Here is a 16,358-nt window from a genome sequence, read left to right as displayed (position 1 = left end):
ATGAATAGAATTTGTTAGATATACATTATCTTGAAAAGTTACAAAAATTTAACGAAAATCTTCCACCATACTTCCCTCATTTTATTTCCTTACCTCCTCATTTTATTTCCTTGTCGAATGCTCACATTTCATATTTGTGTAACCCAACCCATATTTTTTATAAAATATTCATATTTCATATTTATGTAACTCGAACCAAAAGAAATATTATAAAATCGTTCAATCCATATATTTATATACTTTTAAAAACTGCCATACACGAACAATAAGAAAATTTATTATTTATAAAAAAAAAAAATGAAATATTGTACATTATCATTTATACAAGTACAATTAATTCAACACTCTTTTCCACTAACACCTCTACTTCATTATTTTTTTATAAATGTCTATATTTATATGAAATCATCCTACCGAAATATCTTAAACTTTAAAAAACTATTAATATGCAATTATAGAACATAAAAAAAAATTAATTATACTACTTTTTTATAATAAAAATTACAATTACTTGTAACATCAACGAATAAAACTAATTAACCACTAATTACCTTTGGAAAATCTGATGGAAAGCCTTTACCATTGTGCCCTCTTCGCCCATCACTAACCATGCCTCTTCGACTTTTACAATGGCCATGCTGTCGTTTTCCCTTTCACCCAAAATAATCTCTCGCTCTGAACGAAGCCAGCGGGAACCTTGTGTGAAGACACCCATCCATACCCATTTTCCTCTATCCAATTCTGTGCGTACAAAATCTGTAGTCCCAAATATATAGAAGTTTAAGTAAGGGTAATCGCAATCTATAATAAAACATATTAGAATGGCATTAGCATTGGCCGAACTCTCAGGTCTCCTCAATTCTACAATTCCATCTGATTCCTTTTCGATCACAGAGTATCGGAGAACAGAGAGATTTGGCAATTCAAAGCATTTCTTCAATGAGCCCACATCAAATACTGCCCTCGTGCATATCATCACATCCCTTGGCCATTTCTGCACATTGTTTGCAAAAGGCATAGAGAGCACAACATCAAATAAACGTATAATAAGAAATAGACTTTCATATTTCTATTTCAACTATTTTCTATTACCTGTATGTTATTGATATATGGTTCAATATCTGATCTGTCCTTTGTTACGACCACCAGCCTCTTTAATATCTCACAGTTCTCCAGGTTGACAATACATGGCACATTCCAGCAGGAATGCATTTCCAACTTCACCAGTGACCTCAATCGTTCTAAACCTTCTAACTTCTCCAGTTTGTGGCACATTCTCAATTCTATTATTTGAAGAGAAGTTAATTCTTCAAGACTTGGAAGTCTGTTTAACTCTGGACAGTCACTAATGTCCAGGGTCTTCAGTGACCTGAGACCTTGGAAACCTTTTATCTTCTTCAATTTTTGGCATTTGTTCAATTGAATTTCTTTTAGAGAAGTGATTTCTGAAAGACTTGGAAGCCCGTCTAGTTCTGGACAGTCATTGATGTTCAGGATGTTCAGTGACCTCAGGTTTTCTAAACCTTCTATCCTCTTCAATTTGTAGCATTTTTTTAATATAATCTCTTTTAGAGAAAAAGAAAGACTTGGAAGTACCTCCACCTCTGGACAGTCGCTTATCTTGAGCTTGTCCAGTGATCTCAAATTTTCTAGACCTTCTACCTTCTCCAATCTGTGGCACATGCTCAAATCAAGTTTTGTAAGAGAGATTAATTCTTCTAGACTTGGAAGCCTGCCTAATTTTGGACAGTCGTGAATGTCCAAGGTCTCCAGTGACCTCACACCTTGTAAACCTTCTATCATCTCCAATTTGTGGCATTTGTTCAATTGAATTTCTTTTAAATAAGTTAATTCTTCAAGACTCGGAAACCTGCCTAATTCTGGACAGTCACTAATGATCAAGGTCTCCAGTGACTTCAGACCTTGGAAATCTTCTATCTTCTCCAATTTGTGGCATTTTTTCAATTGAATTTCTTTTAGAGAACTTATTTCTGAAAGACTTGGAAGCCTATCTAATTCTGGACAGTCACTAATATTCAGGGTCTTCAATGACCTGAGGCCTTGTAAACCTTCCATTCTCTTCAACTTGAGACAAATGTTCAATTGAATTTCTTTTAGAGAAGTGATTTCTGAAAGATTTGGTAGCGCCTCCAACCCTGGACAGTCACTTATGTTCAGCTCCTCCAGTGATTTCAAACATTCAAAACTTTCTATCTTCTCCAATTTGTTGCACTTTTGCAATTTAAATGTTTTTAGAGATGTAAACTCTCCAAGACTTGGAAGCTCATCTAACTCTTTACAGTTCTGTATCTGTAGTTTCTCAAGGTTTTTAAGGCCACGCAAACCTCTGATGTCCTTCAGGGCATTACATTGCCAAACATTAATGGTTTTCAATGTTGCTGGCAGGGTTTCTATGTTCCTTAAATACTCATTAGAGGCTAGTCGAAGAGTCTCGAGGAAGGGACAACTATCTCCACTTACTGAAATCCTTGACACTTCCGTGCCCTCTAGATCCATCTCCCTGAGCATGCAACCTAGCCCAAAACTTAACTCTGTGATTGGGGTGTTTTTTATTACCAGCCTTTGAAGATAGATAAATGATTTTGGTAAACACTTCACTCCTGACTGCTTTATAACTAAATCTTTTAAGCTATTAAGATGCTCCAGAGAATCCGATAAAGCTTCCAACTTCTTACACTCATGGATTTCAAGTTTATTTAAAGAGTACAAATTTCCAAGAGAGCTTGGCAAGGTCTGCAAAAACTCACTCCCTATCACCAGCTCGGTTAGCTTGGTTAGTTGAAAGATGTTAGCTGGCAATTCCTTCAAGCTGGTTCCTTCTAAGTAGAGCTCTTTTAACGAAGCCACTTTTGGGAGACTCAATTCTTCCAATTTCCTGCACTCGTTGAGATACAAATACCTGAGCTTTGTCATGTTTTCCAAAACATGTAACTCTGACTTGATGATGAGTTCACCACAACCAGCTAAATTAAGATGTTCCAACAGCGTCAGCCTCTTAAAAGAATCTGGTAGCATCTTTAATGAGGTGCAACCATTCAAAGTCAGGTGTTGTAGATTCCTCAACTTGCCGAAATTACTCGGCAGGGATGATAGATTTCTACACCCTTTTATTACCAGGTGCTCAAGTGATTGGAGATGACAGAATTCTTGTGGGAGAGTGCTCAGTGTATACCAATTGAAAACACCGTTACTTATTATTATCTTTTTAAAATTCTTGAGTTGTCCTATTGACCTTGGAAATTGCCGCAAACTGTCGCAATTCTGCATAACCAACTCTCTTAGTTGCAAAGGAGCCTGCAGCAAATTTTCGCTACAATTAAAATTTAACATAGAATAAATCAAACGACAAACATATTTAAAAAACCATAAAGCAAGATACTCACATCAGCATCTTCCCACAAACGTTCTAAGCTCCAAGTGCTGAAAAGTTCCAAAATTCTTAATTTTTTCAGTGAAAGCCACGATGGAAAATTTATGTGCCTAAATTCATTACACTGAAGCCAGACAAGTTCTCTTGATATTTCGCTATGTTCCTGATCGATAAAATCCCCATTACCAACAAAAATCTTCAATCCAAGGGAAGCGAGTGGGAGGTTACGCTCGCCCAGGCTTGTATGTATTATGATATTCCCTTGTCGAAGGTAACAGTTCTCACCAAATGCGTTTACCAATCCTCGGATTTGTATTGCTTCCTGAATAGTCAAAAGTAAAAATAAGAAACTGATTATAAGGCAAGTTCAAGGAGGAGCTAGTTCCTATGCCATGACTAATAAAGCCATGAAGAATACACTGACAAGTTACCTGTTGAGAGTGAATCTGGATAGACTGCTGTGGAGACCAAAGTCGAAAGGGTGACTGTCGATTTGCGATTTCCCTGCCCAGATCCCTTAAGTGATCATGCATTCTTATGGCACCACCATCCTCCACCTCAATAAGGCACTTATTGAAAAGCCTTTCCCAACCATGCAGACCACTCCACCCTGATCCTTCCCATACTGCAATGGCCACATTTTTCCTCTGTCCAATGAAGAAACACGCTGTATCCAAGAACATCTCTTTCTCTTCATCATCAAGGGCATCATAGCTGACTTTGAGCCTCGATTTGATGTCGTTCGGCATTATTCTGGACAACTTATCTAATAGAGACTGCCAATAATCTTTGCGAGGTCTGCCATATAGCTGTGCCCCTATGACCTTGAGTGACAAAGGCAGACCTTTGCAAGCATTTAAGAACTCCTCGACAAGATCTTCGAATTCTGACTGTGGTGAGGGTTGTAAGAACGAATGCCAACAAAAGAGCTGCTTCGCATGAATAGCATTGAGAGGTTTCATTTGATAAATTGCAGAAATGCCCCATGCTTTAAGAACATCCAACTCACGTGTGGTAACAACAATCAAACTTCCATGTCCAAGCCTCTCCCTTGTTGGCAACAGAGCATCGAGTTGGTCTGTATGATCCACATCATCTAAAATGATAAGCACAGATACAGATCTCAAACGGTTTTCAAGAATCCCTTTGCCTTCATCTACATTGTCAAAGGATTTGCCTTTGAAATCAAGGTCCTCCAGAAGCTTTTTCTGTTTCTGAACCAGCAGCCCTTTCCCTGCAGCATCTCGAAGATCGGAAAGAAAACTTGACCTATCCATGGCAGAGCGTCTGTCATTAAAGATTTTCTTTGCGAGGGTGGTTTTGCCAGAGCCACCCATGCCCCATATTCCTACAATTTGTATCGAGTCACCGGATTGGAGTGCAATTGTTTCAAAGTTTTGCACAGCTTCATCTATACCCACCGGATGCTTGGCAACCTCTAACGGCACCTTGTTCATTTCTTTCATTACACCATTCACCACATTCTTCACCACCCTCTGCTCGTCCCTGAACACATGAAACACTAGTCACTAAATGGTAAAAAAACGAAATGAAATGCATAAAAAATTTAGTGACTTTTCTTTTGTTTTAAGCTTTAACTACAAATGCCAATTACGCAGAACACTAAAGAGATTGTATATAATGCTTTGGAAATATGGCTGTATGAATTGAAGAACTAGCTCAAAAACATTCGTAGTCATGTGGCATCTAGGGAATTGCAAATATTTTGTGTTTGATATCTTGTGTACAATTGATGCAATACACTAATCGCTCCTCTAACTACAAGTCACAAAAATCTTCGATGCACAGAGCTGAGACTCTCTGCTTTCATATCAACACAGAGATTGCAACAAAGAAAAGTAAATTTTGTTCAAATCAAATTCGTAGACTAACACATATCAGTTCAAATATTAACTTTTACAGTTATGGCCTTTCTCGCTGCGCATAACCACACAAACACACTGTTTCCATTTGCTGATTCTGCAACTCATCCTCTAATCACATACACATGTTCATTCTTCTAATCTCTTTAGCCAGCTCCATATTCCTCCCCTCTGTTTCTTCCGGTCAATGCCCACACCTTACTCCTGGGTCGATACTAAACTCGATGCCCCCTTTCTAAGCCTTTCTACGTAGCTCCAACACCTCTGTGTTCCTCTTTTTTCTCGGACCTCTGCATAACATTCTTCCCTCCTTGGGTCATTACTCTCCTCTATGCAGACCCACTCTGCCACCTCCCTCGCGTTGCAGCTCTCTCTCTTGCTAACGCAGCCCACTTCGTTTGTGTCTTTATTTGCAATTAATATTTGTAATGTTTAGTTCCTTTCTTTCCACACCTTCATATTCGTCTGCTAACCTGGTACCTATTCATTTCTCTTGCAAACGTATATATCATTTATTGTCTATTTGATCCCCCTTTTCGCATTTCAAAAGCATTTCGTGGGTCATACTTGGGTTGTCCAGCAATGCTAGAAGAGGCTGCCATTAGATACAAATTCAAACAAAGAAGAATGCCTATAAAAATGACAAGATATTTGAAATATTTCACAGAGTAAGGCTGATGCTCTTCAGGAAATTGACGTTGGCAGAAACAAGGAAAGCAGACAAAGTAATGTTGATGGTATGATGCAGAGAAGACAGAGTTGAATTAGATATTAATAAAGTATTGTCTATTAGTATTTGTTAACGGATGAGCTGAAGAAATTCTATACTGGATGGTTCATAAAGCAAGGCACTTGCAAGACAAGTGCACTATTTAGCACTGCTAGAACACCAATAAAATTCATCAGTCTTGCCTCAAAAATTAAGTTGATAAAACAACATAATATTTTTTTTTCTTTGAGCACCATGTTTTTTAATTCATTTGAGGCAAGGTATCGTTTCTCATTGGCAATAAATCCTCTTTTACTTGGGTTTCGTTAGTTTTTCCCCTCCTCTCTGTTTTTGTCTAGTTTGACAATCAAAACAGTTTAATCTAACAAACCAAAACAAAGAAAGACTTAACTGAACACCAATACATTAACAAACAAAAGAACAAGAAAACCTCCCAAAACAACTTATGGAACATTTGAAATGCTAATTGCAGGGGAATATTGTTTCCAACTTAGTCCTGATTATTAGTGATTATGCCATTAAAAAGGAGGCCTCATGGAGTGCCCATTTCCACTCTTGAAGCTGTTCTGAGTTGTATTTTCTCTTCATTTCATAATTACAAGAAATCATCTGCATAGATTCCTTTTCCTTGAATCACCCATCTTAATTAGATGGCTCAACATGATAGAAAACGGGGATAAATTTGGTGTTGGTTTTCACCATAAATGCCAGCTCGGCCAAACACCAAGGGGATTGTGCATAATGCTCAGAAAAAATTATATGAAATGAAGCACTACACATTGCTTCTTCTAATGCTTTAAAAAGACCAAAAGCTTCAACTCATCTTTGGCCAAAAAAACACTCTGAGAGTTTGGTAGCATGTAAGGACTTGTACATAGTGTTGGCCACAGTGTGTTTAGCATCTCCTCTATAAAGACATTGTAAGGCAGGTGTTTCATTCCAGATGAGGATGCAGCACAAGTAGAATCAAGGGTAGGTGGGGCGATTCTTAGACCATCAAAAGCACTAACTATGGGATACACTTGCTGGGCTGCAAGTAGGACAACTCTTAGGCCATGAAAAGCATTTTGAGGGCCATACTTGGATTTCCATACTTGGGTTGTCGAGCAGTGTTAGAATAGACTGCCATTAGAAATAGATTCAAGCAAAGAAGAATGCTGATAAAGGTAGCTTGGTGTTTGAAATGCTACACAAGAAAAGCTGAAGCTTCGCTATAAATTGAGGTAGACAGAAACAAGTAAGTCAGTTAAGGAAATGGTACTGTTGTAATAAAAAAGCACATGGAAACCAGCTATGATTTTGGTCCTTACTAATGTATTACAATTATTTGAGATCATGTTGTTGACATTTTCCTCTCTCATTTGCCAAAGGGTGAATCTTGTGCACATGTCAAATTTGAGTGAAAACTTCATAATAGATCATTGACATCTTGTGTTGGTATGTATGATTTTTACACTTCAATGTATCGATTGCACCCAATGTATGCTATTTTTGTTTTCAGCGATAGTATAGAGTTGCCCCAGATTGTGATGCAAACTGACTCCTATGAATAATAAGTAAGCACAACAAACCAATTCCTTATAATCTGGATGTGATGCAATACGACAAGACTCACTCTTGCCTAATGCATGAAAAAGAAATAACAAAGTGAGACTCTCTGCATTCATTAGATTGCAACAAATAAACATTTACTATTCATATCAGAACTGCGAGCAAAAACAAAAATCGCATCAATGGCCTTCAATGGCCTTTCAATCCAAACAAACATTCTCACATTCCCCTGCATTCTCTATTCTACCCATGAACTCCAGAAGCTCTCCACTCTCTGCTCTCTCTTTAACTGCAACCCCACACTATCCCAACCTTCCTGGATACTGCTAAGCTCTATTGGCCACACTACTTGTTACCCAGCCCAACACCTTGGCGCCCTTCTTCACATTGATAACTTGCCTCTACATATCTGACTCCCCCCTCCCACTACACAGCTCCTCTATTTAATGGACTGATGCCCACAACTCCCCTCCTACTCTCCAAATGAAGCCTCTGCATTTTATAAACTGCCTTGATCTTCACCACTTGCCATAGAAAACCTCCTCCAAATTTCAGTTTCAAAAGAAATTCAAGACTACCTTTATGAGGCATTGCTTCTTTCCTAAATTAGTTGCCATCCACACTTCCACGTAGGCTCCCTCTCTCTCCTGCCATTACTTCCTTTCCCTCCATATATTAATGCATATACCAATTATCATCTGCCGTCAATCCAAAAAGATAACCGATGCTGTATTCCTCTTTAGTTTCTAACTACTACCCCCATGCACACCAAGTCTATATTTGTTGAAATTGTCTCATTAATTCCACCTTCCATATCCGCATCTTATTTGGTCATTAATCTGAAATATCTCTTTATTTTTCAGCTGTCCCATTTGATGGTTGTCCATGCCTTGTTTTGATGCTCCCATTCTGTCACAATCGGCAGGATGCTCCTGCATCAAATGCATCCGATAGAAAGTTTGTGAGCAATAGAATCACTCTTTTAGATTGTGAACAATCTGCAGCGAACTCCATCACTGACAATCATACACGAAACTATTTCTTTTCCCTCTTCTTCCAGCATTTTGTCAGAATAACTCTCACCCTCTTTCTGCAACTTTGTTTACCACTCTTCGCTCCTCTTGTGGATTGGCATCCACCATGTGTCATCCTCCTCTTCTGATGGTTCTTTCTCTTTGTTTCCTTTGTGGGATCCAACCCATCATCAATCAACCTCCCCCACCAAATATCCTCTCTACTCTTCCTAGTATCTTTCATGGATATCAAACTACCACAAACCAACCACCTCAACCAGGTTTCACCTACACAACCTTGCACAACTTCCACATACAAGTATGCAATATTTGTATTCCACCTTGTCATTTCACTGTCCTCCTTTTTAGTCACTTCAACACAAAAATCCATCTCAACTTCTTTATTACAAAATTTATAAAAGTTCACCTCCTCATCAAGCTTCTCAAATTGGACTTCAACAAAGTCATCAACTACTACAATTATGTCCTCTACCTTTTTACTTTCATCCACATGAAAGAAATCAATAAGATTTGATTCATCCTCACCTTTTGTGGCAACCTTTGTCCCACTTGGGATCAATTCATCGCTTTCTCTGTCAACTGCTTCAATACAAATCAACAAGTCGTCCTTTTCAACTTCTTGGTTAGCTTTAGCAAAACCAAAATGTTCCTCTTTTACTGCAATATCTTCCTTCTTCTCAATTTCACCTTCCAAGAAACTATTGATTCTTCTAATCTCCTCTTTCAAGATGACATCCTCAACTTCATTAATCTGCTCATCAAACAAGGGACCCTCGAAGTGCATCATCTTAGCTTCCACATCTTGAGTATCTTCTTGGCTTGTCACAAAAACTACTGTGTCTTCTATACCTTTACCTTCTTTAGGCATTTCTTCAATTACTCCTTCATCTTCAAACCTATGACTAAGTATGATGTCATTATCGCTCTCCACTACACTGCTCAAATCCACAACACTTGATGTTGTCACCTCTTCAAGATAACTCTCACTTCCCTCTTCAGTTTCTTCTAAATTCGACTCTGGAATTCTATTCTTATTTCTGATTAGCTCAGTCAACATGGAGACTCTATTCATGAGTTCTTCATCCCATTTTGCACCATCTCTTTCATATCTGCAATCTTATTCTTTTCATTGATCTTCTCCTCTTTTCCAACATCACTATGTCTTTTAATCAAAATTCCAAAAGTCCTCTCCGTTGTTTCTTCTATCTCATCAATCATACATGCTATTTTTCTTATCACTATTATCTGTTTCTGAAGTCTATAGAAATTGATTCTTTCTTCTAAGTCCAAAATCTAGACTCTTGGGCTCACATCTATTCCCTTCATTGTGTAACAAGAAATACTTACTTGACCTCAATCTTCTCTTTTCTACTCAAATCTTTAAACCCTCAGTCTTGCACATGTAAACTACCTCACATTTGGCGGTCTGTTTACACCAGTCGGAGCCTCAACTCCTCAAACCCTCTGAAAAGTTCTTCTTGCAAGTTGCATGTACACATGCAACAAATCTCTCACACAATCCAATCCTCAAGTCCTAGTGCAAACCGCCTCACTCCGGTGAATTTGCTTGCACGGTCAAAATCAAGCTACATGAGCGAACTTCAAGAATCAAGGTAGATGAGTGAACTTCACAAATTGGAAGAGATGAGTGAATTTGTTTCAAAACAAGATACAAAACAGCTAATAGATCATTTCCTAGAGCTAATTTGATGCCTTAACATGCCTAAGAGAGAACAATGTTGAATTTAAGATGATGAAAGGCAAGTTTACTTCGTGTTTGGAAGGAGATGAGTGAACTTCATGTTCAAGCACCTATGAGTGAACTTCATGTTTGAGAGGAGTGGAGAGAACTCCATGTATTCCTAAATGAGAGTGAATATCCTTCATTTGCCCAAGAGATGATATAAGAGTATTTACCTTGAGTCAATCTAATTTTTAGTTGAAAGCAAACTTCATGTTCAAGCCCATTAGAGCGAACTTCACAAATTGAGAGACGAGCGAACTTCATGAATGGATAGAGGAGAGCGAACTTCATGAATGGATAGAGGAGAGCGAAGTTCCCTCATGTCTTTCAAATCATGAAGTTCACTCATGTAGCTTGATTCCTGAAGTTCACTCATATGGCTTGATTCCTGAAGTTCGCTCATGAGGTTTGAAATATGAAGTTTGCTCCAAATTGAATCAACTCAAGGTAAATGCTCTCAAATCTCCTTCACTCCTCTACTTCCAGCATGAATTTCGCTCTCCTTCAAATCATGAAGTTCGCTCATCCTGCTCAGTTTGTGAAGTTCGCTCATGTGCTTGAGTTCATGAAGTTCGCTCATATGCCTTGATTTGTGAAGTTCGCTCATCCTCTTGAGTTCATGAAGTTCACTCTTAGGTGCTTGAAGGTGAAGTGAAAACCAAAATGAACCCTTCCTTCATTACCTTAGGTTTCTCAAGCTTTCATTCACAATACCATGTCAAACTTTCACTATGAAGGCCTAAAATGCAAAATTCGCTCCTATCAAGGAGCTCATGAGGTAAACCTTGCTCCAAAGAAGAGGTGATCTCAAATCAAAACCATGCTCACTATCTTCATTCAAATCTAATTCACATTCAAATAAGGCTTTTAAGAGAATTCGCTCCAAGGGTGACGGTCATGAAGTACACTCCTGAGAGTATGCACATGAAGTGAAGTTTCTAACTTACTCATTTCACACCTCACACAAGGTTATCCACCTGACTCTTGGCTTTTTGACCACCTATACCCCTCTAATGCAAAGGCTAATAGCTAAGGATACTAACACTACCCTAGAAAGCAGAAAAAAAAAGTGGGGGTCCCCATTTGCAATGGGGCGATGTGTGAATACCTCACAACAGATACCTTGCCTCTACATATATGCCTCCCCCATCCCACTACGCAGCTCCTCTATTTAATGGACTGATGCCCACGACTCCTCTCCTACTCTCCAAATGAAACCTCTGCATTTTTTAAACTGCCTTCATCTTCACCACTTGCCATAGAAAACCTCCTCCAAATTTCAGTTTCAAAAGCAATTCAAGACTGCCTTTATGAGGCATTGCTTCTTTCCTAAATTAGTTGCCATCCACGCTTCCACGTAGGCTCCCTCTCTCTCCTTCCGTTACTTCCTTTCCCTCCATATATTAATGCATATACCAAGTATCATCTGCAGTCAATCCAAAAAGATAACCGATGCTGTCTTCCTCTTTAGTTTCTAACTACTACCCCCACGCACACCAAGTCTATATTTGTTGAAATTGTCTCATTAATTCCACCTTCCATATCCGTATCTTATTCCAAACAGTCGTTACTCTTCCTTCAATTATACACTTCTTGTTCAACATACCTCTGTATTTGGTCATTAATCTGAAATATCTCTTTATTTTCCAGCTGTCCCATTTGATGGTTGTCCATACCTTGTTTGATGCTCCCATTCTGTCACGGTAGGCAGGATGCTCCTGCATCAGAATGCTTGTTGAACTGTATTTACAAAATTTAGAAGTAGTTATTAACCGCTCGGAGTGTTGGGATAGACTAGCTTAGGGATGCTATTGTTAGAAAGTTGGAGTCAGTTTAGCAGAGTGGTTGTGTGAGCAAATGGAGTGGTTTAGTTGGAAGGACGGGGGTAGAAATTCTGGGTTAGTCTTTTGAGAGGGGAATCCCCTTTTATGTACAGGCTCTTTCTTATCAGTAAATATATGATATATCTGGATATTTTCTGGATGCTATGAAACTGAGATTGTGATCTTCACTGGGCGTTCGTTATTTTCATACATGAATATTATTCAATTCTCAGTCTACATGCATCTTGAAAAATCTGTGAATGTTCAATTTCTTAACAAGGGACTAGACCTAAGACCCCACTGCATCAGATTGTTGGCCATCAAAGTTTGGTTATTTTCCAATTTGAGAACTGTCAAAGTAACAAGTTCATTATTCGAAATTGAAACCTGTCAAAGTAACACGCCAATTATTAAAAGTCGAGACCTGTCAAAGTAGCAGACTTATCAAAAGTTCAAACACGTCAAACAATAGGCTCGTTATCAAAATTTAACACATGTCACAGTAACAAGCTTTTTAAAGAAGTTTCATAACAACCAGCAAATATTTCCACCAAAGTGCTTGGTCAAAAGAAGTTTGAGCAGTTCAAAATTCTGCATGGTTTCATGATGACCCCTTCAGATTAAAGAGGATGCTAACATGTTAATCATCGGAGTTAACACATCTGTAAATTTTGTGAACTATTTTCAATTTAGATAATAATGTGACAGTTAAAAGCTGTTTTTCTGTTTAGAAAATACATGTAAACATTTATTCACAATCAACTTGAAATGCAATAATAAAATATATTTTCCTGCGCTGCCCCTCTTGGGCCTAACAAATGACATGATATTTGAAACACTTTACAGGCTATGGCTGATGCTCTTCTAGAAATTGAGGTAGACAAAAACAAGAAATGCAAAGTCCAGAAATGCTTGAATGAAAAGCCAGTTGAATTGCAAAGAAGACAGTTGAATGACAAATGACATGATATTTGAAACACTTTACAGGCTATGGCTGATGCTCTTCTACAAATTGAGGTAGACAAAAACAAGAAATGCGAAGTCCAGAAATGCTTGAATGAAAAGACAGTTGAATTGCAAAGAAGACAGAGTTGAATGGCATATTAAAAAAGCAGTGAGCAAACTGCATAGGAAAGAATGCGTGGGAAAAGTACACCTAAGGAATTCAGAAGAATAAAATACTGTCGATTCTATAATGAATAGTTCATTAAGCACAGCAAGATAAGTGCACTATTAAGGACTGCTAGAACACCAATAAAATTCATCAGTTTTGCCTCGAAAACTAGCTTAATAAAACATCACAATATTTATGTCTGTTTCAACAACTAGTTTCTAAATTCATTTGAGGCCAGGTATAATTTTTCATTAAATTTTTTGCCTCGTCTCTCTGTTTTCCTCTAGCTTGAGAAGCAAAACAGTTTCATCTGACAAACCAAAATGAGGAAAGCCATAACTGAACACCGATAGATTAACAAACAAAAGGGCAAAAAAAACCCCAAAACAACGTTAAGGAAGATTTCGATAAGCTAACTAGAGGAATATTATTTCTTACTTACTCTTGATTATTAATGATGTCGCCAATAAAAAAGGAGGCTTCATGGAGTGCCCATTTCCACTGTTGAAGCTGTTCTGAGCTGTATCTTCTCTTCTTTTCATAGTTAGAGAAGGCATCTGAATATATTCCTTTTCCTTGAATCGCCCATCTTAAAGTAGAGGGCTCAATATGATAGAAAACGGGGATAATTTTGTTGCCGGTTTTTACCATAAATTCCAGCTCGGCTAAACACCAGGGGGATTCCGCATAATGTTGAGAAAAGATGGCTATATGAAGCGAAGAACTACGCATTGCTTCTTCTAAAGTTTTAGGAAAGAAATCCCCAAGTATCAACTCATCTTTATCTAGAAATACTCTGAGTCCGGTGGCATTTAAGGACTTGTAGATAGCGTCGGCCACAGTGTGTTTAGAATCTCCTCCATGATGATTTATAAAGACATCATAGGGCAGATGTTTCGTTCCAGATGAGGATGCAGTAGAAGAAATAGAAGCAGGGGTAGGTGGGGCGATTCTTAGGCCATCAAAAGCATTTACTGTAGGAAACACTTGTTGGTCGGATGCAGCAGAAGGTAGGGCAACTCTTAGGCCATCAAAAGCATTGTGAGGGCCATACTTGGATTGTCCTGCAGTTTTTGAAGAGGCTGCCATTAGCTGCAGACTCAAACAAAGAAAAAGGCTGATAAAATTGGCTTGGTGTTTAAAATGCTATGCAGGCAAAGACTGAAGCTTCGCTATAAATTGAGGCTGACAGTTTCAAACAGAAACAAGGGAAACAGATACAGCTATCTTAATGCAAATATGCCTGAAAGAAATATTATGTAATGCAGACTGCAATATTTGTGTGGGCAAAGCGAAAGGTGTACAAAAGCATCTTTTTTACCATTTCACCGACATTGCCCACTACCTAAACCAAAGGTGTACAAAAGCATCTTTTTTATCATTTCACCGATATTGCCCACTACCTAAACCATAATGATTCTGTTCCCTTGAAAAATAGTTCTAGGTAGGCAAAATATCTCTTTTTTTCTTAGAAAAGGGTTACAGTTATGTCAGTGGCTAATTTTCACATTAAAAAATTTCACAATATTTTTTTTCATATTTTCTGGTTTAACAGCAATGTAGATGCAGATGATTTAGTTACTGAATTTCGCCAGTACCAAATCTTTTTGTATGAAATTCTCTTAATAATAGATCACAGGATCTCAAATATTAATTAGAAAGACCTAAACTTTGTAAAAAGCTATTAAATTGTTCTTAGATTATTATATAACTAATTTTTTCAACATTTTATTGTGTAAATTATTTTTACGTGGAGAGGCATTCCTATACAGTCCCAGCAGGGGAGTGAAGGATACAATACAAGTGAAATATTCGAGTCTATCTCTATTATGAGGACATGTAAGGCCTCTCAAGGATTTTATTTTCTGTATTTTGTTCTTCCTCCAGTTTGATTTCATTATTATTTATTTTGTATTCTGTATTCTTTAGTTTGCTTAAGGTAAACATTTTTTTTTATTAACCAGTGACATATGGTTTTGATTTATCCCAGTCTTATGGTTTTGGTAAGCCATTTCCATTCTAAGTTTTGCTATTGTTGTTGCCTGCTATCATTGTTGTTTTATTGAAATCTTGCATCAAAAAACAATTTTGGGTACAAAGAATTTAATGTGTTTCATTTTGTTTTCCTAATTTGAAAAGTTCATACGATTATTGCTATCTATTGGAGTGCCAGGCAGTACATGTAATGAGGTAAAGAATATGTATACTTGGCAAAAACTTGAGCACTAAATTCTTTTCGCTAGGTAAGTCGAGCACTAAATTCTTCAAGGCTGTGATACAAAGGTAAAGCTAAACCCACATTATTGAGAATATGATGGTGAATAATCCAAGCCTTGCCTTTTGCATTTCTGATGCCTTGTTCATTCAGTAATGAATGATAAAAATCTGTTGGAATGAAACAATAAATTTTACATTTATCTTTTGGTTGTGTCTAGCTAGATTTATCTATAAGGTTGAGATTTGTTAAATTCAATGTTTTCTTTTAGTGTCTATCTTTAGTAAATTATAGTGGTTAGTATCAATTTAATATCAACAAATTTTATTTGCATATGATATATTAGTATATAAAAGAAATTTTGATAAAAAATGAAAGAAAGAATCTTAATTATCAATTTAGAAAGATCAAAAAGAATTTGTATGTTTTTAAATCGTAAATATAAAAATATTATCAATTTAGAAAGATAAAAACAAACTTATATGTTTCTAAATTGTAAACATAAAATTTAATTTTTCCAAATTTAAAAAATCAAAATCACATATTTGAACAAATAATTTTAGTCATCAAAATATAATGTTTCTATATTGAAAAAATCAAATTTATACATACATGTGATTTTTCTATTTATCTCTTTATTGTGTTATAAATAAAGATAAAAAAAAAATGTTTTTATATTTTAATCATAAAAATTAGATCCATTAAAATAGTTTTTAAAATATAAAAGTCTAAAATAATTATAATGTATAATATACACTTAATAAAAAAATTTAATTATTATTCAAATATATATTTTTTAATTATTAAATGTTTATAACTATTTATCAAATGTTAAACCCTTAAATAAGATTGTGGTTTAATTACGGTTAGGGT

General features: G+C 36.8%; 1 protein-coding gene across 1 annotated transcript; it reads right to left on the bottom strand.

Moving 5' to 3' along the window:
- Nucleotides 1-462: 462 nt before the first annotated feature.
- LOC131041486 (disease resistance protein RPV1) lies at nt 463-14,613 on the bottom strand. Its single transcript, XM_059212426.1, has 5 exons — nt 13,713-14,613; nt 3,823-4,897; nt 3,405-3,713; nt 1,093-3,315; nt 463-994 (listed from the first exon to the last, which is right to left on the bottom strand). The coding sequence occupies exons 1-5, from the start codon at nt 14,357-14,359 to the stop codon at nt 548-550; spliced, it is 4,701 nt and encodes a 1,566-aa protein (XP_059068409.1). The 5' UTR covers nt 14,360-14,613; the 3' UTR covers nt 463-547.
- Nucleotides 14,614-16,358: the final 1,745 nt, after the last annotated feature.

Source organism: Cryptomeria japonica, chromosome 10 (genome assembly GCF_030272615.1).
Source record: "Cryptomeria japonica chromosome 10, Sugi_1.0, whole genome shotgun sequence".
Taxonomy (NCBI): Eukaryota; Viridiplantae; Streptophyta; class Pinopsida; order Cupressales; family Cupressaceae; genus Cryptomeria; species Cryptomeria japonica.
This window is presented reverse-complemented; position numbering and strand designations above follow the sequence as displayed.

Coding starts and splice junctions, on each gene's coding strand:
- LOC131041486 (XM_059212426.1), bottom strand. CDS start 14,359: ATGGCAGCCTCTTCAAAAACTGCAGGACAATCCAAGTATGGCCCTCAC. Junction 3,316..3,404: donor GTTTGTGGGAAGATGCTGAT/GTGAGTATCTTG, acceptor AATTTGCTGCAG/GCTCCTTTGCAACTAAGAGA. Junction 995..1,092: donor CATATATCAATAACATACAG/GTAATAGAAAAT, acceptor AACAATGTGCAG/AAATGGCCAAGGGATGTGAT.